The 25,997-nt window shown below is 44.1% G+C and overlaps 1 protein-coding gene across 1 annotated transcript in view; it reads left to right on the forward strand.

Moving 5' to 3' along the window:
• UBE2O (ubiquitin conjugating enzyme E2 O) overlaps positions 1-25,997 on the forward strand; it is a 61,512-nt gene that overhangs the window by 6,677 nt on the left and 28,838 nt on the right. Inside the window, exon 2 of the mRNA XM_065647765.1 lies at positions 24,437-24,496. Within this exon, the coding sequence (XP_065503837.1) occupies positions 24,437-24,496 (60 nt within the window). The remainder of the gene's footprint in view (positions 1-24,436; positions 24,497-25,997) is intronic.

Genomic DNA, 25,997 nt, shown 5'->3' on the forward strand with positions numbered 1-25,997 from the left:
CTGAAGAGAAACTAGGTAGTGGTGCCCTTGGTCCATTAAGCAGCATTCATTTTGTACCGTGAAATTGCTGCAGTTCTGTAAAGTCGCATGTGGTTCTGTGTTCAGCACACATCAAACACAGCCTCGATGTGAATAAAAGATCAGCCAGGATTTCTTACCCTCTTGCTCTGTGTGCTCTTTTCCTGCTTTCCATGACTGCTTTCCCCAGTCAAAACACTGGGAAATCACTGTTGCTGAATATTGTAAAGCCCAAGCGGTCCTGGAAGCACAAAGCTTCCCTTCCCTTCCTGCTGCCTGTAAAGCCATTAGTTTTTCTGCTTGTGAGGAAGGGGTTTGGAGACTGACAAGTGAAGAGGGCTGTTTAATCACCAGCTGGAAAGTTGAGGAGCTTAAGGCTTTTAGCTCTATTTCTTAGCCCAAAGCTGCGAGTCCTTGGTGCATCAGTCCTGTTGAAGAGACTGGGTACAGTTTTCATTCATTGGTGGATCATGAACCTTCTGCTTAGTGCAACATGCTAACACTGGGAGAGCCGGAATTAGTTCCATCACGACTGATTTATTTTTTTACCTACTTTTGAAAGGATATAACTTTGGAGAATAAAATAATTTTGCGTATTAGTCATTTTGGTTCTAAGAAACGGTGCTGCTTCTCTGCTGATAAGGATACTTAGCAAGTAAGTAGCACTTTTCATCTTCAAAGTGACACGTCAGAGCCCGGAAAACAAAACCTGTTTGGCCGTGGATGTTGGAAAGGTGACCAAAAACTCTCCCCAAAGGTGGTTGTGGGTAAGACAACCTGCATCTGTGCTGCCAGGTGTTGGTTTTGGTGGCTGCTCAGTGGCTGCTTTGACCCTTTCTGATCAGAGCTGGGGAGCATGAGCCGTCTGGATGGTGGAAGAAGCTTTGATGTTCCTCAGTGCAGTTAGAGCTGGAGGCTCAGGGAAATAATTCTCACCCCGAACCATAATACGTTGATTATTTGGCATATGTGTAAAATGGATGCTTGGAAACTAGATGGCATACTGTATCTCTTGCTATTGAGAAACTCAAGTTTAATTTTATTTTACTCACACGAGTAACTAAACGGAATAACCTAGCACTTTTTTATAAGTTAGTTTAGATGTAAATCTAGTGAGGTGTGAGTTTTGCGGGGTTGGATTAGAAAGAAATGTAGTCGGTGAAGTGCAGCCTAGGTGTAGGCTGTTAGCGTGGGTCATAGCGGTGTTTCTAGAATCAAAAATATATGTATGACTCAATATATTGAATAACTGGTCCTAGATCTCTGTCCCTGGTGAAATTGTTGGCAGCAGCTACGCTGAAACGCAGTTGGAGCTTGATATTTTTGTTCAGGTTTGATCAGACTTCTAGCAAGGCGCTACAGTGGATTTGTCCTTTGGCTTTGCCCTTCTGTCTGTTTTTGAAGATGGAAGTTGTTGGTTATTTTTTCCTTGGAAGGTGGGTTATGTGTCTAATCCAAGTGAATAATTTGCATGACTACTGCAAGAAATATTCATGCTTCTGTTCAGCATCCGAGTCCAAGTTCCTTGAAACAGCATTAGTCTTGAGACAAAATAACCACATTTTTCTAAAATTAGAATTACTACGCAGTTGTGTGGCTGGAAATGGTACATAATGAGCCACCTCTTCTGTTTTATTGTTTTGTCCTTAACACATGCAAGTTACGTCAGAAGCCTTTTCTCTGTCCTTGTGCCACAGGTTGTAAAAGTCACTCTGGTTTTCCACGCTGCAGTACAGCCCATCTTAGTGAATTGGCTTCAGTTTAAAGCAGAGAATGGGAGGAGGGAGAGGGAGGAATCTCCATCCTTCCTGGAAAACTTCTAGTTGTTTTGGTTTGTGTGTTTTTGTGTTTGGGGGAGTTGTTGGGTTAGTTGGTTTGTTTGTGGTTTTTTATCTTTTTGTTGGTTGGTTGTGTGTTGTTTTTTAAAGTCTGCAGATGTGGATGATTCATTTGCTTTCTGTAAGACGTGGCCTGGCCAATATTTCATGTGTACTCCAAAGAGCTTGGGAAGCTCTTCTTAAGGAGGTGTAGTAGTATATAGTGGTTCTTCCTTGGGGTGTATTTCATGCAGCCTGTGATTGAACATAGACCTGAATTATCCTGACCGTGGAAGCTTTCTGAACTGGAGCAAACTTCACAAGGTGGAGCAAGCTGTATCCTGGATAAAGCAAGTTGTTTCCCAGACTATGCACCTCTTTATATTACTAAAACATAAGAAGAGATCACCTTGCAGAATTACACAGCAGGGAAGGTGGCACTGCACAGGAAATACCAGAATTCCTGGCTGATTAGATTAGGAATAAACTTCAGGATTTTTTTAAAATACATTAATTGATATTTTTGTTATCCTACTGTGCCAGCTGTCAATGTTTTGGGATCTCACTTTGTGTGTAAAAATTAGACAGTTGGATTCAGAGTGCGTTATTGGCTCAGTAACTACCTTTTCACCCAGAACATCTGACCTGTGTAGCTGAATTGGTTTATTTGTCTTTTTGACTCTCAGCCTAGAAACTTCCTTGATTTAGTTCTGCGTGGTGTTGGGGATTGTGCTGGCGCATGACAGAAATGTCTCCTTTCATTCACAAACGAAATCTGCTGTGTAATGATAAAGCAAAGTGCTAAGTACAGGGTGACTTCACTATAATAAAATGTGCGGGGCAGGAAGTCCCAGGCTCTTTCCCTGCTCCTCTTGCAGCCTTTGGCTGCTCCTGTTCCAGCTCGCACCGTGCTTGCTTGATCAGAATTGTCTCTGGCTGCCCTGATCAGCCTCGAGTGCCTTGTTGTATTAATGTTTCTTTCCTGAAGCTGCTTTTGTCTGAGCCCAGGTGTTAGATGAAAACTTCACACTTCTCAAATCAAGCACTCTTTGTATTTCACAGGAGTATTATGTGATCTGCTCTCGTACTTATTGTTTTGTTGGGGATCTTAGAGAAAGATCGATTTATAGGAAATAAACATCACAAATATGGTAATGTCACTGTAATGCATGCATAAAATCTTTAATTCATGGAATATTTCTGTGTGGTGTTTTGGTTTGTGTTGTGTGTTTGCGGTTTTTTTAAATTATTATTTTTTTCTCCAGTGTTGACACTTCGAGCTTTGGAAGACATCCAGGCTGAGTTCCTGGCTTCCTCGTAATCGTGTTGTCTGTATTTTTTTTTTTTTTTCCCCCCCCTGTTCTCAGTAACATAATTTAGTACCAGATTGCAATCCACAGGTACTGCTTAGCATTTGGAATCTTCCTGCTCTTGCACAATGGTTAAAAGAGTTGTGAGTTGAATCGTGTCTTATGTTAGCATAGTGAATGTGACCCAAGTGTATGTTGCACTAATTCTGTGTATTCTACTGTTTAATTGCCATTCAGGTGCAAACACACAATGTGTATTCACACCTTATGTCTCTCTCTCACTGCTGCTTTGGCTTCTTTTGTTTGTGCCACACAAAGTTCCTTTCTCTTCAGATTCCGGCAGTCTTCCCGATTAGCGTCTGTACAACCGTGCGAGCAAGGCAGTTTTGTAAAGAAAATATTCTTATCTGAGAACTCTTGTAGCTGGCATACTTGCTGTAAAGTGAACACCTGCTGCAAAAGCTATTTTTTTCCTTTAGTAGTTGTGTAGATGGTTGGAAACTGACGGTGATCCCCAAGTGTTGGGCTTGACAAACTGCATTTCACCTTGGCCATAGTTGGGTAGATGGGTCTCATCACCCACCCTATCTCTAATATGGAGTGTTCTTTACTTAATTAATCTCTTCTAATCTGGCATTGATAAATGCTTGCTGTCAGGAGAGCAGTGGTGAGAAATGGAGTGAAAAGATCAGCTTTTGAAGGTGGTGGTTGTAGGTCCTTTCTCCGTGCTCCTCTGCCTGCTTCTCTAAATGAGCGTTGTGCCCTTGTTCTGCTAATGGTGAGCGTGCGGAGGGGGCAGCAAACTCGGAGTGGAGAGCTCTTGCTTTCCTTTCTAGAACTTGGATCTTTATGACTGCTTGGTACCGTTTGGGCCAGCAAGCCATTTTGTAGAAGCATTTATGAGTGATCTTTGCTGCGCGGCCTCTATCCGCATCTCCTTCCTGTTGAAAGAATCGTGTTGATGCGATGACGGCAGCGAACCGAACGCCCTGGGAGCTGGAGAGTCCGTGATGCTCGTTCTGGAAAGCAGCCTAAGAAATCCTGTGAAATGGCATTTGTTCGCACTGGTGCTGCTAACTTAGCTCCAGTTCAGTTTGGATTGCCTGCCTCTGATCTGCAGTGCTGGCAATGCTTGAATGAGGGCTCAAAACAAAAGATCAAGGTTTAGACACAGAATGACGTTCATCGCGTCATTGTCCAACCTGTGTGTGCTGTTGAGCACAGTAGAAAAGACACCAAATTGCAGTTCTTGGGTATTTGCTAGCTTGGCTCTTAGCTCAGCTGGTTTCTGCTGTGCTGGAGGAGGATCAGGTGTCTCACTGCTGCTGTAGACAAAAGTTTGTTGTGGTAGCAGGCTTTTTTTCGTAGCTCTTTTCGCTTTTATACCATTTTGCTGCTTCAGAGGAGGCCCTTTCGTGTTTGTGCCCTTTGATTAGGTTTAGTTTTCTCCCCACGCCAGGACCCCTGGTGCCTCAAAGACCCTTTCTCCCCCTCCCCGTTTATCCATACATCCCTTATTTTTCCTATTTGCATTTTTCTCTGGGTGTGAAGGTATTCAGGGCGATGGCATGTTCATTGCTTTGAAGCAAGCGGTCCCTACCCTGCTCTGGACAGTGGCAGACCTGACTGACGCTTTGCCTGCCTGCCTGGCAGGGCATCCATTTTTCCCCTCTCGTTTTTGCAGTTTCATCAGAAAAACATCCCTGGATGTTCTCAAAATGCTCAGCTGGTTAAGCATGACCTGCCAGCCTGGGAGTATTCCGTCTGAACTGAGCAGTGCTGTTGAGCTGGGTTTTTAAATTTTCCTGCTAATGAATGACACTGGTATGGGAGTTAAAAAGGCTGCTTTTTTTTTTTCACTAAATTGTATTAGGGTATTTGAAATGAAGTAGTTAGGAGAATCGGTGTGCTAAAGAAAAGTGAAACAAAGGATGTTTATTATGGTCCCATTGCAAGGTTAGTACCTGCTGTGTGCATAGCTAGTACTGCTACTTCCAGCTTAGCCTCATCCAGACATTGCCTTTGGGTTTATCTTGTGCTTTCGGGAAAAGAAGGCACCTGTCACATTCAGCAAGTTGGAAAATTGCCATTAGAGCTTTGATTGAGCAAAGTGGCAAATCTCCATTAGAGCCCAGGAAGAGGAAGAGCTTTTAATCATAAATGACAACATGTAGTCTGTGATTTGCACCTAGACCTCAAGTGATGGGTGAAATTGCCCTTTTCGACACCCACCTTGCTATAAATAGCGATTTTAACTGGGGGCAGGTGCTACTGAAATGTCACTTGGGTGAAATCTGAGTGGTGTGTTGAATGCATGTCTCTGAGCAGAGAGAGGAATTGTCTTTATCGGATGTATTGAAAGCTGCACATCCCTGCCAAGAGATGTTGTAATGGTGAGATGGCCATTTAGCAGCACTTCTCTTTGGAGTGTTTTGAAACTCTTAATGTTTTTGGAATCATCTCAGTGCTCCATTCACAAAAGCTGCTGCTGTTGTTAAAATGTCACACTGATAGATGTGTATTGTTTTTATCCCACTCTACTCCTCCACTGTCAGTGATTTTTAATTTTTTTTTTTTTAGGAAACTACACTGTTTTCAGTTCCATACTTCCGTGCACATCACAAAGGTTTTTTTTTCCCCATTATTATGAAAAGAAGTGGTGTTTGAGTGCCCAGACTGTTGGTAACATCTAGCAATATGCTTTTTGATGCACTGTTCAAGTATCTTCACAATTCTCTTTTTATAATTGTCCTCTGAAAGAGTAAGCTATGGTGACTTCCCCATTGAAATATTTATCCATCGCATGCCGTCTCTGCAGCATTGCTGTGGGACTGGGCTTCTGATGCTGTTTTCTGCAAGAGGAAAATTGCAGTTTGTCTTGCTCCATTCCACCCTGAAGTGTTACTTGAACTTTGCGGAGGGGTCTGTGATTGGTACATGTGGTAGAAGAGAAGTAGGATTCAGTTGCAAATCTTACTTGCCTTTATCGCTATCACTTTCTGAGATGATAAACTCTATACTGATCATCACTTAGTCTTGAGATGAGAGCAGCAGCTTCTTTTTAAACTTCATTAGCATTTTTTTTTAAAGCTACTGTATCAAAATCATCTTTGCCAGATGAAATAGACCTGGGACTTTTGAATTATAGGCTTTGACTTTTAGGCCACCTTCTGATCTTTGGGCTGCTGCTGTTCAAAAGGTGACACGTAAATGCATTGACCCCGAGGTGCTTAGAGGCTTCAGGTGGCTGGATGAAAAAACTGAGTGCCTTTTTGCAGTTATCATTGCTTTATTAAGTGAGCTAGTGAGGTATTGGTGAAAATCTGCAACACCCAAAGCCTGTGGAAGGTACCTCTGCGTTGCGCTGGCTGTGGCTGTCAGGGAGGCTTAGTGCTGATGATGCAATTGTGGTGACCCTACAATCCTGACAAGGTTCTGGAACGCGGCTGTGGCAGAAGACCCAAACCACCGATGGACAAGCATACCCCACACCACTGTATAAATGATTTTTAGTAATTCCTATCTTTGCATTGCCATCTCAGCTGACCAGACTGAAAGCTAAGGAAGAACTTTGAATCTGGGGCTGAAACAACATGTATGCTTTGTCCATGGAAGACCTAAGTGTGGTAAGAATATAGCTGGAGGGTCCGTCCCAACAGATGCAGAAATCAGGGTGGTGAGAGTTGGAGTTTCTTTAAAATCATTTCACCCAGAAAAGTGGTGTTTGCCTCTTCTCTTGGGTTGAAAATACAGATTTACGACAGGAGAACTGTATGGTTGTCTTGTATTCAATTAATAATTTACTAATTATTGCAGTACTTCAATACAAACCATCCATCAGTGCAACCCTTGCAGGCAGGGGATGTTTTCAGAGATGACTTGTGTTCCTACCAGGACTCTGCCACAAAAGGTTTGTGTTACTGCTGGTCAGGTACACAGAAGGGGAGACCCTTGTTATGTTTCAGCTTATATTTAAGTGTTGACTTAAGTGTCCCTAAAAGTTTGGGGTTAAACTTTGCTTCTGAAACAGGTAAGTGTTCCACTGTGGACTCATCATATTTTTAGGCAATTGTGAAAAGTAACCTTATGTTGCTCCAAGGTTTGAACGCTGATAAAAGTAAAGGAGATCAGTTTACAGTGTGCTTATCATGTTCGGTGGCCCTCAAGGATGTCATACAACAGGCTCTGCAAACCCTTCTGTGTGGATTTTCGGTGGGATTTATTTCTTGTTATGTAGCTCTCTGGGCAGGTGGCCCCTTCAACAAAGGTTGAAGCCTTTGGAAAATCAGCTTGTCCTACCGCCTCTAGTCATTTGGACTCCAGGCCAGTAGTTAGTTAATGGCTTTGTATGCCCACGTTATGCTTCTCTGGCTGAGATTTGAAAACAAAGCGCTTAAAAATGGCATGGGAAATGACAGTTCTGCAAAGGGCTGTGCGAGGAGGGGGATGAAGAGGAGCAGACTTCACCTCTTCATCCCTTGCTGAGACTGTCATGCTCTGGTAGAGTAAGTACAGTGTGAGTGTGCATGCTGGCTTGCAGCTGAGTTTGGGATTGTGCAGGTTTATCTGAAATCGAGTTAATTTTCCTTGCAGTTGAAATCTTTTCTGCTTTGTTTCATTTCCCCAAGTCTGGCAGATGGGATGGAAGAGTTTGAGAGAAGATGCCATGCTGAACAGCACCAGGTGTCCGTGCTGAGGTGAAGGAGCAGGATGTGGTAGGAATGGCGCTGGTGGCCGGGGTCTGTCCTGCGGTAGGTGGCCCAGGTCTGGCTACCAGACCTGCCCTGGCCGCTGCCCTCGTGCAGGCAAGGCCCTTTGCATCGGCATCCATCAGCCTGTGTCTCAGAGCTGCACTGTGAAGGGAAGGACTTTATCCCATGACAAAGGAAAAGGTGGGCTTGTTTCCTTCCAGTTGGAAAGAACTTTAAGGCTGATCTCTCCTTAGTTTGTTCTGTTTGGGATGATGTGAATAAAAGGGAAAATCATGGAATTTTCTTTCTTTTGCATCCATGGCTTTCTTACCACGCCCCCGATGATCTCATATCTTTTTAAATCTCAGACCTGTTTCTGTGTAACATAATCCTTGTCGTTTTGTGACAGCTTATTGTATGCACATTCTTTGTGCACCTCCTGATGTTAACTGCTTAGTATACCAAAGCAGGAGTTATTTTTATTGCTGTCAGTATTGTTGAGCTTTGCAGCATTCGGTGTATCCTGTTCTGCATCACACATCAACAAAGCTAACAGACTTCAGAGGTATCAGGGATCTTGATTGCTGGTGGTGATGGAGAGGGCAGAAAAATGATGTGAATTAGCTTGTAAAAACTGTTTGTTTTTTTAATCTGTAGAATTGGTATGGGATTGAAAAAGTGTAAATCTGAAACGCTTCCTGATGAGAATGCGTTGATCAAATTAGTGTTTCCCAAGGACTGTGGCAGTGAGGTGTGTTACTGTCACAGCTTCTTCTAGTTCTTTTCAGTTCCTATTGCAGCCCTGACACCCTCAGACCAGCCCTGAGCAGGACACTCCTACGCTTACAACAGTGATTTTTTTTTTTTTTTTTTTTTTTTTTTTTTTCCCCCCCTGTTTCTGGAAACAAGGGTAAGGTGTAATCCTTACATGTGAGTTGCTGCTCCCTTTTTGTATTTTAATGCAGGTGGTGAGTCTGTCTGTACATTCTCTTTATTAGTGGCTCATAGGCTTATTTATTGTGGAGACAAGAGTTAAGGTTGCTGACTGCCTCAAAGACTTCTGGTTTTCTTTTCCTCAAACCTGATCTTGACTGAAGTTTCACCAGGAGACAACCCCTTGCCCAACAAGGTGAAGCAGCTGGCCAGGCTCATCGAGGCTTTGGTGTCCATCGATCCCAGTAGTCTCTGGAGCGGAGGGTGCGGGTCAGATCAGGCTACAGATGCTGCCTGCCTGTATTTGAACGTGATGGCTTTTTTACCACTCTCTCCTGGAGCTTCTGTAATCTGTGTGTTATCTGAAGAGACATGAGGCTGCTCCAGCCATCCCTGCTGAACCCAGAAAAAAATGCTGGAGCTGATTAAACAGGCACATTCCCTCTGGAGATGGGCCTCCTTCGAGCAGAGGAATGTAGGTCATGGTTAAGTATATAAAATGAAAAAAAGACTCCATTGTAATGGCAGCGTTTCACCTAGATAATCCAGTGAGGTCCTCACACTAATGGAAAACCTGTTCTTACATACACGCTATTTAATATGACTCATTAAGCAAACCTAATTAAGTAGCAGCTTTAGCCCTACTAAATGCCATGGCAAATGTGATTCTTAAGGCTCCATGGCTGGCATTCTGACCACTCCATCCTCCTGTCTGCTGTTTTCTCTGTCCAAATCCATGTTCTCAGCCTTTGGTGCCCCAGGCAAGGGTAAAAGAGGAAAGCAGCGAGGTGTGAGGCACCAGCAAGTACCTGAGAGGATAAAGGTAATGTTGCATACGTGGCCATCTGAGCCAGGCACATAGCTCCGGGGTAATGAGAGTTGAATCTGGGCAGACGAATTAAGTGAGATGGATCTGGCTCTGCACAGAGAAGGGAGTGCTCGGTGTTCACTGCATGAATCTGCTGCAAAGGTGCATGTCATAACATGCAGGAGATCTTGTAATGCATGCCTGATAAGGGGTGAATAAAAAAAAAAAAGTCTGACAAATACCTGTCAGCAGTGAGTCTGAGGCTGGTGGTTATATTATGCAGATGTTCACGGCTGAGGACCTTTTAGTACAGGATTCTGCCACATCGGGTGCCTTCTGGATTTTTTTAGTTTGTGGTAAGAACACAATGTGTCACTTTATATTAATAGAAAAATATCCCTTTTGCATCTTTTTCTGTGTATTCAGCATACTTTTAAAACTTGACAGTATTTTGCATACTTGAGTATCTGAGTATATACTTGAGTATATGCAGAGCATACACCCTCAAGTGGAGAAATGCCATGTTCTTGGCTTATTATTGTCCACTATTTAATGGTGCACCTGATTTTTCATAGCAGCTGATGACACAGTGCCTTTACAGGCGCATAACTTGCAGAGCTGGAGAATCTTTTCAAGTGAAAATTGCTGTTGTATGTGTAGGAGTGTCCTGGCAGTGGCTGGTCTGAGTTGGTTTGAGTTGCTGCTGGAGGTTACGCATCTTTTTCAGAAGCCTGCCACATCTGAGGAGTACACAGCGGCCATTAATGAGTAGGGGCAGTTTTTAGGGAGATCCTAGTTTGTATGCCTAATTAGGAACGACAGCCCATAGAGTGCAGGCTGAGGCTTATCAACCCACGAACCCTTCCCAGAACATGGCTGGGACTCAGCCCCTCGGAGCGGTTCTGCTTATGGTTGTGCTGATGCCATTCAGTTCGTGCCGTGTGGCTTTGCAGTGACTCTGAAATCTGCTGTCCCATCGCTGCTTTCCGCAGTTACAGGCCTGCAGTTTTGTCCCCTTTTCAGGGGTTTGCAGGGCAGTCCTGCCGGGGCATTTTGCATTTTGGCAGTGCTGGTAGAGGCAGAGTTCAGTTCAGCTCCATTTTGCTGGCAGCGTGCAGGAGGAGGCCAAGTGCTGCTCCAGCTGTCAGGGGAGCTCAGCTCTCTAAATCATCTTCTGAGGGTATTTTTATAGTGTTTGCAAACCTACCCGAACTGTGTTTATGGCTCAGTGTTTCACCAAGGTGGTGATGGACTGAAATCCCTGAAGTCATTAAAGCAAAGAACATGTTGTGTATATGGCACATAATGAAGAGTCTGGCAAAAGAGTTAAAGCAAAATATACACTTTCCTACTGTATTTGTGCATAGCAATATATCCTCAAAAAAGGATATTCTAGGAAGTAGTCATCATGTGAATTACAGTTCCAGGAAATACAGGGCTCCCTGTCAAGGGTAATTGACCTTGTTTGAGAAGGTAAAATGTATTTTGCAGAGGAGACTATTGATTAGTTGTTCACCAGACTGTTGTTATTCTTTGGTGTGTAGGTGCAAAGGCATCCAGATGTACAAAGCATGCATTTGGAGTCACGCCGCTGTAGGGATGGGGATCAGTGGCTTTGTAATTGATTAGCTGCATCATTTGTCTTTAGTATTTTTTCCTCTTGGTTAAGAAATTCCCAAGAGGCTGTTAGCACAGGTATAATGCAAGACTCAATATTGCATCCGTGCTAGGAATCTAGAGCCTTTCTGCTCTGAAAGGTGGTTTTTTATGTGTGGTTGTTTTTTGGGGGTTTTTTTAAGGGGAAAAAAGAGCTTCTCACTGACTAGCTGTGTGTCTGATTGGAAGCAGAACTGCTGACTTCAGGCAAACAGGCTTTTAGCTGCATTTTGCTCATGCTGTCTGGAGTGAGCACTTACTGCTCTAAGGGCAGCCTCAGCAGAGCTACTCACCACTCAGGCTACACCTCGGAGTCCACGGAGGCAGGGAAAATACTGAAGATGAAAACCTCAGCTCATGTCAGACCTTAGGCTGAGCTCGCAGGTCTGCGGAGGGGTGTGAAGGATAAGAAGGGGATGCGTGTGCTTTATAACTCTGCAATATTTGACAGAGCTGCCAAGTCAACTGTGATGTCCCCCATGCCATTTCAGCATCTTTTCTAACCTGATCTGCATTGAAATATCTTACAGGTGATGTCACTATCTGATGTTTGTCATATTAGGCCAGGAAGAGGATAGAGATGTGCTCCCATGTTCCTGCTGAAGGTGTACAAAGAAGTCTTTTTAAAAAACCTGCTAGGAGCAGCCTGCTGATCTGTATACAGAGGTGAGGGATGCAGCAAATCATCCCTTAAAACAGTTTTACACCCCACTTAAGAAAGTTCTGAGACTTTAGTCTTTGACATCTATGGGGAGATAATTGGCTCCAAGGTGAGTTCTGTTAACAGTCAATCTCCCCTTGCTTGCCCGTAAGAGGTGACCTTTTAGAAATGTTTTTAGTGAAAGGGCAGTTCCAGGTTTTTCTGAAAAAAATGGAAGGTTTCAGTTTCCTGGTTGGCTTAGAAGTGCGTTACTGCCCTGGGGACTCTGCAGGGTCTCCTAAATGCCTAAGCCATTCTTGAAAACTGGATTGGAGCATCTTGGGCAATATTTTTTCCCAGTAATTTGTGATTGCTGTACAGCTGTTTGGCTGTGTTGTGATGTAGAGCGTGTGTGGAGTTGAGGAGCATAAAGATATACTCCTTCAAGAAGTATAGTGTTGTCTGTGTGCCTTGTCCGGGGAAAGCCAGGCTGGCAAGGATTCATGCAGGTATAAAGGATTTTGCCTTTAAAACCTGTGTGCAGGGAGGTATTTAATAGTGCAACTTCAGGTTTAGAATGAGAACTGTGTGTATTTCATACAAAACCGGAGAACACCTGGCTTTATTGCTCCTCTGGTTTCTATGCCATTGCTGGAAGTGTTTACTGATACCAGCAGCTTAGTGACTCCTGTGAGCCATCTATATATGTTCTTTTTGGTTGCTCAGTTGCCAAGGAAGGGACAGGGAGAAAAGAAGATTCCCTGAGCTATAACCTTGAATTATTGTCACATCAATAACCGAATGGATACCTGCAGAGTAACACAGAGAGGTGTTTCCATGCAGATGTTGGATGTTCTGCTGGGTAAATGCTGTGTTGTCTTAGGTTGCTGGCAGAAATCTGAAGAGCTTATGATAAATGGTTTAGAAGTCAGCATAGGAAACACCTGGAGGCAAAATTATATAGTAGCATTGTGTGATTGCATTGATGGGTTTTAAATATGATGTTGAATGCTTTGTGCTCTGACTGAAAGGGTACAACAACGTAGTGTGCAAGGGGGGTGAAAAAGTGTTTTGCTCCAACAGTATTAAGTTGGACTCTGAAGGGTTTTTACACTTCTGTCCCTATTGCATCGTTGCTGCCACCAGTCCTGGTGAGATCTTCTCAGAGTTATTGAAGGGAATTGAATGTTCGTCGGAAGCAATGAATTAAACCTGCTGTGGTTGGGAGATGTTTTAGTCTTCCCCCAGCTGTTCTGCAAATGTTGAATCCACCCCTTGAATACAAAGGCGTGTAACAGCACAGGGATTCCAGAAATTCAGTCATCAAATAACTGGGCTTCTGTAGCCTGGTGTATGAATTCAGTAGAGGCTGTTCCTTTTTGTAATGCCCAATACAGCATTTATGTATGGGGAGGGTAACTCAAACTCTTTCAGTGAATAGAAAATGCAGCTGAGGTTTTTTGGGCAATGATGCAATAGTGCTGCATTGTCCCAGCAGCATTCACACACTTCTGCGGTGTGAGCTGGGGGAGTGGCTTTGCTGTTTGTTGGAATAAATGCATGCTGGGGGTACCCACACTGGCACTGAATTTTGGGTGGATTCTCTCTAGTGTTCCAGAGGCTGCCTGAGCTGGTCATAAAGGCTTTTTTTAAAAACCAATATATGACAACTGTGGATACAGCTGGTTCAGAAGGCATGGTATTTAACAGAAAGCCTTTGCCAAATGCTTACTGTGTTTTGCGGCTAGCGTTAGCCATTGTGTCTCTTAAAACAGCACTTGCCTTCGCTCTGTGTGGGGAGGGACTGGAGAGGTGACCCTGGACCTGTGTCCTGGAAAGGAGGCAGGGATGCTGGTTTCCTTGCGAATTAGATTCCAGTTTTCCCGAATGCTCTTAATCACTAGCTGCCAAAACTGCCTCCATCTCCAGCCTAAGCATCCTGTATTTCCCAGCTAAGCCGGCAAATTCGCACAGGTCCTGATCCACTTTGTTGAATTCACTGCTCTGCCTCTTCTCCTTGGGCTTCAGACAGCCTGTCTGTGCAGCGTTCCTCATATGTAACAGAGCAGTCGGGCACTGTGGCATGTTTGAGGAGTGTGTTCTGCATGTGGGACCAACCCAGGATATTTCTCCAGGGGATGCTCTCATTCCAGAGCAGGCGTGAACCTCTGAGAAGTTAAGGAGACCTGTCAGCTCTACACACTTGCTGCCCAGGACTGATTGGGAGCCTAGCATGACACAGCATTTGCTGTGCTTTCAGCTAGAGCTATTTATACATTGCTTTTCAGTGTTATTTTGTCTCCTCTAGGAGATTCTGTACTTGATAAAATAATACTGCTTGAGTTTATTAAATTTGCTGCAGTTCCTGGACCTAGATGAGTATTTTGGCTCTGTGGCAGCGCTGGACCTCTGCATCCGAACGTGTGAGGGAATTTCATCCGTAAGGTACATCTGGATTCAGTCCCCTGAGGCGGTTTGACCTGCAAACTGGACTTGTGTTGGTTCTTAGGTTTGAACCAAACCTGGCACACTAGGGTTTTAAGGATAATAGGCTAATATCTTCCCTCTCTCCTAGGAGAGAAAATTGCTGCAATTGTGAAACATGACTGTCTGTGTTTGGGGGAAGGGACTCCTGCGAGGGTGGTAGTGGAGGTTCTGGGTGAAAGAAAGGAAAAGAAGAGTGGGCTGTATTACACTAACCGTCCTGTGTCAACCTCCTACGTTCGGGTGTCGCATGGCTGACATCCTATCAAAGAGCTCTGGCTGTGTCCGGAATTTTAAGCAGCTTTATAAATAGCGTTGCTCAAACCGCCTGTGTGTTCAGAGACTGAGAAGGACTGGGGTAGACCAAAATATTATCAGTTTAATTTTTGAGCCAGTCCAAAAACTGGAGCAAGAAAGACTGGAAACCTGGAATGTAGAAACACCCATGGGTTATCTTCCTCTGCAATGCAAAGCACACATCTCTGGGAAGGGGGTCTGTTAGAGCATTGCTGGAGATTGCTGTGAGACTCACAAAGCACGAATATATGAATCTTGTTAAGGCATCTCAAACTATTCTTTCTCTCCTACTTGCCTGCTGTCTTAAAGCTGCTTGCAGGTTATGCTGTCTCTGAATAATTGTGAACAATTAGAAGCTAATTTAAATGGCTGGTTTGTATTCACAGCAGCAGCATATGAGCTAACCAGCTGGAAAGCAGACACAGTGATTTTCTATTGATATGTCTCCCTCTTGTTGTTCCCTGGCAGTTTTGGCAAGGTGGATTTTTGCTGTGGGCTGATAAGGAGTTGCTCCTGCACACTGTTGACCTGATTGTAAGGGGAGAGGGGATGCTTCATCCCCTAGCGCAGAGTTACCTCCAACCAGCAAAGTCCAGTTTTGGCTCAACAGAAAAGCCCTCCCTGGTTTGCTCCAGTAATGGAACAAAGGAATATTTCTCCTGGATATGCTCTTTATTCTTACTGCCAAAGATGTAGATGGGGCAGTGCACTTTACTGTGACTCAGGAGTGAATTGGTCAGCAATAGTCACACAGATTTCCTCACAGCATCCTTTTTCTCCTCTGGAAAGGCAGGTGGAGGTTCATGCAGCCCCACTCTTTCCTCCAGGCCTGGCAATGTGCCCCAAATGCCGCTCAGAGTGGCAAGTGACTAATTTTTACACTGCTAATGCTATCCAGATGGCAACCCCAGCACCATCCAGCAAGAAGGTGGAAAACCTGTTGTGTGGTAACTGCCATCTCCCTCCCAAGGCAACCATTTGAGGAATCTTTTTTGCTTCAGGTAAATGAAAGAGCTACTGGACAGGTTCTTTCAGCACATACGGATGACACAGCTTAATTGGCAAGCTCAAACAGAGGTGGTTGGGAATCCCAGGAATCTACACAGGTGGCTGAAATAGGCATCTACTCTCACACTGGTTGGTATTGGCATCCAGGTGAGCTGCTCCTTGGAGCCTCTTGCAGCAGTCAAATGCATCTCACTTAGACCTTGTTAGGTACTGCCAAAAAGATCAGCGCAGCCCTTGCTTTCACCTGGGTGGTTAGGTATTCACCAGTTTCCACAGCCATCCCCTTGGGTCCTGTTTGAACTGGGTATCTCTCGACAAGCTGGGCTTGGGTGTCTGTGGAGGTGCTGTGCTCCTCACCTGTTCTCTTGGTGGGGTTGCTAGCTCTGACCTGTGTTTCAAATCAGGCTTTACTGAGTGTTGAGACAGAGAAGTATTGCCTGATGTACTGGCAAGATGTTGTCTACTTCTCACTGCTTCCCACCAGCTTCTCCTGTGTCTTTGACCGCAGTCTCATGTGGGTTTTTTCAGGTAACAGTGCCATCTGGTGCTAGAGCACCGCTCTTTATCGAGTTTTTCTCAAATTCTTAGGCAGAGGTAGTAGGACAGTATTGCTCTTAATCAGCCATCTTACTCTAAGGAAATGGGAGGAGGAGTGTCCTGTGACGATCTGTGCTGTTGGGACATGGCACCTGGAGGAGATCCTTTAGGCCTGTCTTGGCTTTTCTATTAAACTGATTTTCCTAGAACTGTTATACCCAGAAGACTGGGTACATGAAGCAAGAAGTATAACACTGAGATGGGGAATCATCTCTCTTACTATAAACTGCTGCTAAGAAGAAAAATCCGATGTTTAGATTAAATCCTGTAATTGGGGATAGCTTTGAAAGATTCCCCATAGGACTCTAAGTGGCTTATTGCTAGACTTACTAGTCAGTAAATCTCCTCTTACAATATCTTTCCGTATTTTATAGTCGTAGCCGTGTATTTTTAAACTTTAAGTTTCCATATCTTTATGCTGAGCATCATGATCTTTCTTTCTGAATTATTTTTCAGGTCTCCTTTTTGCACACACAGGATTTGCTTTGCATTCCCACATGGAAAGACCTGGTTATTAGTTGATGCGAGTGAGTTTGCATGATGTAAGCCTGTCTAAACAAATAATTCAGCAGCGCTCGATGACAAGGTTGGAGGAAGTGAAACTTTTCTGTAACTCTTCCCAGTTGCACTGGAGATCATTGTTGCCTGTGGAGTCTAGAAAGCTCGGTAGGCTGTTGAGCTCCTATTTGCTGCTTTACCCCTTCTTCAAGCATCTAACCCAGGCTCACAGGCCAGTGGGTTCCCTGTTGCCACATCTCTCTTGTGGTGAGTGATGATGCTCATTTTTACACGCGAGGTAGAAATGGGAGACTATAAGGATGCTGAAAAGCTGCGAGTTGCTGGTTATAGGTGGGAAGGTGGATTTGTGCAGCTCTCCTTGTTCTCCCTCCAGGATCCTTCTCTCTCTCCCAACCATGCTGCTGCCTCTACTGGGAATTGCTCCTAAATCTGCTTATTTTCCGTTAAATAATAACCTAGTAACCCTCCTGTCATCTTGTCTTCCTTCCCTTGAATTATTGCCTTGTACTTTGTCTTCAGTTTGAGATTGGTGCATTTACCAGGCCAGAGAACCTGTCTTGCGGTGTTTTCCGTAATGTCATGTAAATTTGCAGAGCTACAGAAGTGATTTGTTGCCAGCGTAATAAATAATGCTTGACAGTCCTGGACAAGGGAAATCCAAGTGAAAGATTTACTTTTGCTACGCAAAAGATTTATGTTAAAGCCAGATTCCTCTGCCCCAGAGCACAGCATTTACCCACATTATAATTAAACTGAACTTTTGTTGCATCCAGTGATTTGTTCAGACTTTTTAGCCAAATTCCACTTCTTGGAAAGGGAAAGCAGAGCCTTTTGGTGTCTGTCTGCCAGAAGGCTCAAAGGTGGTATTTGTTGGGACGAGGGGAAGATGCTGCGGTGTATTGCTATGAGTGAAGGACCAGAACTATGCTACAGGAGGAATTTTGTATCTACAGAGGATGGAAAGATATTCTGCCACCAACGAACTCTACTACCAAGTAGAGGAGGGGAAAAAACCCCCAAACTAACAGGTAGGGTGATTAGAAACATACATAGATGGGGACAAAAGTAGCTCCAAGTCCATTGTAGATAGAGGAGGCTCAGGGAGCTTCAGCATGTAGTTGGAAGGAGTTCAGCTGAATGGCACAACTTGAGGTTTGTGTGTCTGCATAATATGTCATAAAGACAAATTAAAGAGCTGTCAGTTTATCTAGCAGAACGGCAGGTCCCCGGGGGAGACTCGCTGTGTTGGGAGATTATGGAGCTCATGAGACAGCTGGATGAAGCTGCCAGTGGAACAAGCCTTCCCGCAGCGCTAGCAGTGTTGAAAGGGAACTGTGATGCAGAGCCAATGGTTGGATTCTCATTTTTCAGATTGCCTCATCTCCTGCGGGTGTTCCAAAGGCTTCTCTCCACAGTCACCTTTTTGGCTTTTTAGAAGACCACAGGTGCTGCTTCTCTCTGGCAGTCCAGTAAACAATTGGTGTGTAATTTGATAAAAATTCATGTCCCCTTAATACAAGGGCTTTAAAACTGTTGTAGACATTCAGCTGGTGGTGGGCACGTTTATTTCAGAGCAGTGTGTGGTGGCCTGGAAGCTGCTGTGCTCATCCCTACCAGCACTGGGACCTTCATAAACGAAATTTGGAAATTCTACTTTAGGTCATGCCTTTGATTGTTGTCTGGAAAAAGTGTTATGTCTACACTGTACAGTTAAAGCCACAGTAGTTTGCTGGTAATGGGCACTACTTGGAGTGGGCTTAGTGGTAAATCTTAGTTTGTGCTGCTAGTTGTGAATGTGCTGAACGTCAGATGATTGGCAGATTCAGATCTGCCAGTTGTGTGAACAAAAGAAATGGTAATACATCGTCAGTTGGCTGCTGCAGGTAGTGCCGCATGCGATGCAAAGCTGTTACGGTTTCATCTTGGCTTCTATGAAGTCCTTTAAAGCATTTATTTCCATTTGGGGAACATTTGGGCTCTTCCCTGCCTACCCCTGTTCTGTTCTTCCTGCTACCAAAGTTAATGTTCAACCTGCCCTTTGCAGAAGGGTGTTTTGCACTGCCCAGAACAGCCTCATGAACCAGCTTTTGAACTCTTTTGCACTGAATTAATATAGGAAACAAAGATCCTGCTTGCTGTCCTTTCCTTGCTTTGACCAATCCAAATGGGGAACTGCGTTTTCTTGAATTACTCAGGTTTTTGAGTGTTAAATACAGACCAGTTTTTTTAATCTGCTGATGAAATTCCTAAGTAACTCTACATATTTTCTCCTTTCATAATTCTTTGAGTGCTTTGAGATGACAAGCGGTACCATGACATCATGAAAATGCAGAATGCTGATGTTAAAAAGCAAAATAGCTAAAAACTTAAATGCATCAAAATGCATTAGTTATGTGGCAGACTGTTCTGTAGCAGGGTGTTGGGAGCCACATAACTGCTCTGACACTTGATCAGGCTGAAGCCTAAACCTTGTCCCAGAAGGGCATAGTTCTTCTCTAAGAAATGTGGGAGTCTCCGCAACCTCCCGTCTCAAACAGCTTTTGGACTTTTTGTCTGGAAGAGCCACAGACCACATGTGCTCGCCATGTAGGAGTAGCCAGGAACTGTCACAGGCAGAACTTCTGTGCCAGTGAGTGCAGAAGATTTATTCTTGTAGTTTTGCAGCTGCATCCCTCAAAGGTGGTTTTTAAAACGCCCTGTATTGTTCAGCTCTTCTGGGTAGCAGAATTTTGTTTCTCAGGAGTCTTGAGTTTTTAGTAGTCTTTCTTCTCCCCATTCTCCCATCTTCTTTCCCCATAAAAGGCAGTGTGGTTGGAAACCTCGCGGTGTTGAAGCGGCACATGTTGTTTCACTTCTAGATGTTGCCGTGTGAACCAAATCTGAGTTTCCCTGGGATTCTCTGCTCTTGCTACTTTATCCTCTCTCCTCCTGCTTTTTAGACTGCTCATGTGCAGCACAATATGATCAATATAACAGAAGTCTTCAAGGGAAGTGAACTTTGTATGTAGAACATATTTTTCCCCGAGAGCAGTATCTGATGCCACTGGTAATGTGTTGATACTGAAGCTTATATTAAAAATATCTTGGCTTCAGATCTTCTGGGTCTTTGAATCTCTGAACCTTTGTCATCTAACTCCATGCTATATTTGGACAGCTGACTTGCTATTTTAGACACCTCACTTGGATTTGAATAAAAACAGCTTGTGTCGAGATGATTGCTACACTACTGGTTTAGTTGAAGTGTTTGGGTGTGTAGTCAGACCTTAGTTTAAAAAAAGGAATAAAAACAGTTGTGGGATGCTGAGCTGGGCTGGCTGCTGCCAGCGGTGCTCCCTCCTGTCCCACTGCCACCAACACCCGTCCCACAGCCACCCGGGCAGCTATTGAGCTGCTCCAGGTTACAGCTGGACATAGCATCAGTTGGCATGTTTTTATTTTCTCTTAGTGCCCAGGACTGCAGCTGGTGGTGGTCAGGACCTGCTTCATGTAGCAAGGAAGCTTCCCCTGAACCTCCAGTAAGAGCCATGCGGTGAACCCGCTCACAAACCAGTGCTGTCTGGTGCAGGTTTCTGAATTGCAGCTTCACTGCCGGAGAAAAGGACATAATAGCTTTCAAGTTTAGAAACCAGGTGGAAATACGGTACACCATGTCCTGCTTCACGTGGGCTTCCAAGTGCTGAGAAGACACATGGTTCAAAAGACCAATGAGGAGCCTGTCTGTCAGCTGCATGAAGCAAGGTAGTATAATTTCATAGCACTTGGATTAGGCTTTAACTGATTATGGAGCATCCCCTGAGTGTGTAGTGAGATTTAGAGAGCTTTGTGGTACCTTTGTACCTGCTGCTGCAGTAGACCTTAGGATTTGCTTTTAACCTGTGGTTTTCTTTTGCCTCTGAACATCGATTCTGCAAGTTTCTCTGACAACTTTCAGTGTAACATGTAGGTACTGTCCCTTCAAAACAACAATACTAACGTGGGGATCGTAGGACACTGGCAGTCAGAGTTGGTGACCTGGAGGGATGTCCCAAGGAGAGGATTGATTTTTAACTCCAGGACAGACTCAGCCAGTTGACTTGCCAGGACCACTCTCCAGTGCAGTTTGAAAAAGCCTCTATATGTGTGAGACTAAAATCCTAACTGTTAAACTTGGAAAGAAATTGGATATCTAGGTCATCTTGCCTCCACCACGACATTTGTCCATTGGCACAAAAAAAAGCGCGATGTGTTTTCAGTGTATAATACCTTGTCTTGACTAAAAAGGAGACCATAGAAAGAATGGTAATACATCCAAAAGGCATTACTTATTATTTTCCCCCCCTCACACTTTCTTATGTAGTTCCACTGAGAGAACTCACAATCTGTATTACAAGACAGGCTTTATAAAGTTGCAAGTAACTTTTTCTTTTTTTACTTTTTTTGTTTGCTAATGTAGGAGGAGAACAGTGGTTTAAATGAGATCAGTTACACAAGATGGATGAGGAAGGTGCTGGGACATGTGAGATGGAGAAATCGCCCAGACTGAATAGTGGTAGCAGGTCGAGCTTGGCTTCCCTGCCCTCACGGTGGTGACCACTGCTCACCAACTCCTTGCTTAACTCCGATGGCAGAACCATCATAGATAGTCCAGTGCTGACTCTTAGACAAAATTGCAACCATCAGATAGTTTGGGTAAATATACAGAGTTTCATCTCCAGCACTATGCTTTCCTCTGGTTTTTTTTTTCAGTGCCTTGTATTCCTGTTTTCACAAGCAGTTGCCAAGGGAGGGTAGGTGTGTGCTGCTTTTCCTCCATCCTTATGTGCTTATTCCCAGAGCTCTTGTTTTGGAGGATAAAATCTGGAACGCATTTGGAATAGAAACTGATGTTCTCCTCACCGCAGTGATCGTGTTGGAGGTAGAGGCCGTGGGGTCACTCTAGGACCCTGGAGCAAATTTTATTCTTTATTGGTCAGACGTTGCCTTATTTAACGTACATGAACGTGAATTTATTTTTTTTAAAAAGGTGGCACAAACCATGCCTTGCGTTTGAGGTGCTGGGAGGGTGTTGAGCCCAGCTGGTAATGCAGGAGTGCGGGATTAGCTGAGAGCATCTCCGGGAAACTGGTATTTCTCATTCTTGGGGCTATTATCTAGACGCATGGCTAGAACATAAAACTAGTCATGTTAATACTGACTTTCACAGAGGTAATTATAGCAACTGAGCTGTAAGTACCTATTTTAAAAGTGCTTCTCCACTATTGAGTTCCCTCGCTGCTGAGCAAGGGGCCTGACCTTGGGCTGGTGATCCCATCGCTCTGGGTACAACAGACAAGAGGTGGAATGACTGAACTGTCCTGTGTTCATCATCAGCCATTCTGGCTTCCTCTGGTTGGGTTTCTGCTGGGTTTTGACAATCTTTTGTGTGATGACAGACCTGCTAAGTATTTATTGTTGATGCTAGCGTTCTGCCTACCATTTGGCTTGCTTATCCTAGCAACTGAGGCAGGTGGGTCTGGCACATGAAGCTGCAAATAGTTCTGCTGCTTTTAAAAAATCAAGGGATCTGAAAACAGATTAAATGTAGTCGCTCTGCAGAGAAAGTTTTATGCCTTGTTTTGGGAAGGATTTGTGTGATTGTATCATTCAGGATCACAAAATGGGAAAGCTACTAATTTACAACTTTTATAATTTACCAGAGCTGACTAACACACAAATATTGCTGCTGCCAGGTAGTGTCAGATCATTTTGTCAGTCTGTATTCTTCAGATGCTGCTTAATACAGAACAGAACGGTATGGCTCAATGATATGTTGAAACATAATGCATCAATTTAAACACCATGTGTCAGAGATTAAATTGCCCTAATGCATGTTGAAATGAAAGTATCATTATATACTTGGAGCTCTGCAGCAAGAGAACTCCAGTTAAAATACCCAAACTGCTGCTCACATGTGAGCACTTACTGGAATGTGAATATTGCTGCCTGCTTCTGGATGTTAAGAGGCTATCTATACAGTACTTATTTTAACAAAGAACTTTAGGAAGCTGTATAAAAATTGGGGGGGGGGTGTGTGTGTGTGTGTATATATACACACACACCCTGGTGGGGTGTGGGAGGCAATGAAAACACTTCCACAATCCAGAAATGGGCTGTGGGAAGCTTCAGGTTTCCCACTCCGCTGGAGTTTCGACTCCAGAAGCTGGGTCTAAAAGCCTCGCTGGCTGTCTCTCTTCCTCTCTTACTGAAACACGCAATCAAGAAGGCAATAAATACGCAGGTACTTTGGTTTGATTGCAGATCCTGTCCTTGGATTATAGATTTATGTCTAATTTAGTAAAGCAGGATGTAAGCCAGGGTGTGGGTTAGGACAAAATGCTGACAAAGCACAGTGGAATTTGGACTAGGGGGTCAACAAGGAAAAGCACTGAATGCAGCACGAGGTGGATTCTGAAATTAGGATGTGAAACAGGCTCTGTGCCTGATGCCGCGTTCACATGGTGCTTCACAAAACATGTGGTGTGTTATTAGTGTTTGCAGGGTTCAGAACGATATACCGATGCAAATATGTTCTTGAGCACTGAAAGGCAGGTGAGACTCTCCCTGTTCAGCAGAAGGAAATCTTAACTGAGTTACTGGGAGGCTGAGCAAGCCTGACGTTAGAGCTCAATCCCATGGACTACTTCTTCGTGTGCTTCAGATGTTAACCCTTGTGTGGCATTTTTGTAGCGTATTTGACGGCAACTGCATTTTGTAGTTTTGAGCTTGTTGATAACACTTATTGAAGTAGCCTGTGAGTAGTCTTGAGATCACTGAAACAGCTTGGGGAAGGACCACTTTTGGAGGGACATCACTTGGTCAGCTGGCCAGTACTCACTGAGGATTCATTAAGTGATACCTCCCCATACCAGTACTGACTCCTGATGCCCAGAGCTCTTGACATACTGATGTAATGTGTGTAATGATGGTCCAGTTTCATCTTTGGTGCCAGCACTAGCTCTTTCCCAGCGAGGCTGGAGTATGAGCAGTGCTGAGGCTTCATCCATGCCCTTATTGATGTTTTGTGTTACCTGCGTGGACCTGGGGGCTCCTGAGGACAGCAGCACCCATTTCTCTTTTTTATTTATTTGGTTTTTTTCTTTTTCCAAGTCAAATGCTTGCTGTAGTGAATTTGGCACCAAAGCCAGCTCTCCTGCGAGTTAAGTCTTCTCATTATACAGTATCTTGCTTAAAATGTTCCAGGCCAAACAGGATCTCCACAGATATTTTGGAGTATCTTGAGTGAAAAGTGTGCAGGATAAGACACAAACTGTGGTGTGATGTGCTTATTCCTGTGTCTTCTGTCTTCTCCAGTACACAGACTGGATGTGGGTGGGAAATGCTGCGTGATGCAGACGGAGGAAGAGTGAGACTTGAAGCGATGAACAAGGCAGAATGTCTGCACCCATTCTGATGGGGCTGCTGACTTAGAGCGCAGGTTGCCTAGTTGCTGTGTTTCAGATCCGTCCATTGGATTTTGCAAAAATGCCAAGGGGGTTAACTCTGTGCATGGAAGAACCTCAGCATCCTCTGCTGAAAACCTGCTCAGTCTGGAGGAATGCGATACTGTGCATTGGTATTTGTCATGTTATTTCTGACCAGTTATCATCTGAGGTTGCTAAATTCAGTGTCTCTCTCCTTAGCTGAAGCTTGAAGATCGCTCTGTGGTCCCTCGAGATGTGGTCAGACACAGGAGCTCCAGCGTAAGTGCTTTTTTCTTTATCCCTTTTCGATCGTGATACTGCTGCGTGGATTTCTAAGACCTGCCAAATTGCCTGAATGGAACTGAATGGTAATGCTTTGGGCATGTTCTATTTTTAGTGTGTTTGATAGACCTAGCTGCATCCTTTGAAAATGAAATGCTGATAAGGCTGCCTCTCTACTGTTGCATATCAGCAAAGGTCTCCTGAGTAAGCGAGCCTGATAATCTCAGGTAATGAGATGAGAAGCTTGTCTGTCTCACCCTCCTTTATGTTTTAAATCAATCCATTCTGAGATGTGAGGAGCACGGACCTTCTCTCCTGGACCTAACGGGGAGGCTGGAGTGGAGGCACATTACATTACACTGTGTGCTGCAGTGGAGACTTTGGAGGAAATATTTTCAGGGAGACCTCCCAGTCTGCAGTGTGCACCATCTTGTCCAATTTCTTTCCGAAATACAGCAAATCCCAACACTGCTGAAGCATCTGGCACAACTAGGTTTGCAGAAAGCAAGCTGGTTCTTAGCAGCCTATAATCATTACCTTCCCTCTTCCTGAATACTACTATAATTCCTAATCATTCTCTTCTAGTTATACAGCATTTATGCTTATCAGAGATGTGTGGATTTGGGGTTTTTTTGTGTAGGGAATACTGGGAACATTGTTCAGATCGATGATCGGCTGAGATGTGGTCTCTTTAGCAGCTTAGCCGGGTCGGCACAGCTAACCTCTAACCCTGAGCCATCTGGCCGGCCATGTGCGCGCCAGCGTCTTCTCTTGACTCGCTTCCAGCGATGTGGCCACCAAGGCTGTGATGAAGCAGGCAGCTGGCCACATGGCATGCAGCCTGCTGCAGGGATGGGGAAAGCCATTCTCTGACCTGGGTTGGGGTTTTTTTAATTGACAAAAAAGGCTTTATTTAAAAAAAAAAAAACACCAAAACCAACCCTTTTTTCACAGAATGTTCCAAAGAGAAGGGAGGAAAAACTTGAAGGGCAATTTGAAAAATGCTGTGACAAAATATTTCCTTAAGAAATTTAGTTCTTGTTTGAAATGGAAATTGGGAGTCAACATCTTACTAAAATTGTGGCTTTATGAAAGCGTTTTAATGCAAAACAAAGAACTGTTAGCAAATTGAAATATCAGCTGTTCAAGGCATTGTACCTGGCACAGCTGGACTCTATAGTGTATCCTTCTCACTCAGAAGGATGCTCAGAGTCCTGCCTCAACCATTTGTTCTCTAATGCTGCTTAAAGTCACTTTAAGCTTTCGGGACAACAAGTTGTTCTCTTGGCAAACATGGAATGTGTTGCTTTTGTTTGCAATTTCCATACTCATCTGAGCAGAAACCGGCTTCTCTGGCTTGCTGCACATGTGTCAGTAGATACATTCTCAGCAGTTGGTTTTGCACACTCCTTTGTCTGTTTGCATGTTTAAATACTTTTGCTTGACCATTTTTATTAGTGGCTGATGACCTCGTCTTTTTAATTGATGGAGTGGTGAG

The sequence above is a fragment of the Caloenas nicobarica genome, chromosome 18, assembly GCF_036013445.1.
Source record: "Caloenas nicobarica isolate bCalNic1 chromosome 18, bCalNic1.hap1, whole genome shotgun sequence".
Classification (NCBI taxonomy): Eukaryota; Metazoa; Chordata; class Aves; order Columbiformes; family Columbidae; genus Caloenas; species Caloenas nicobarica.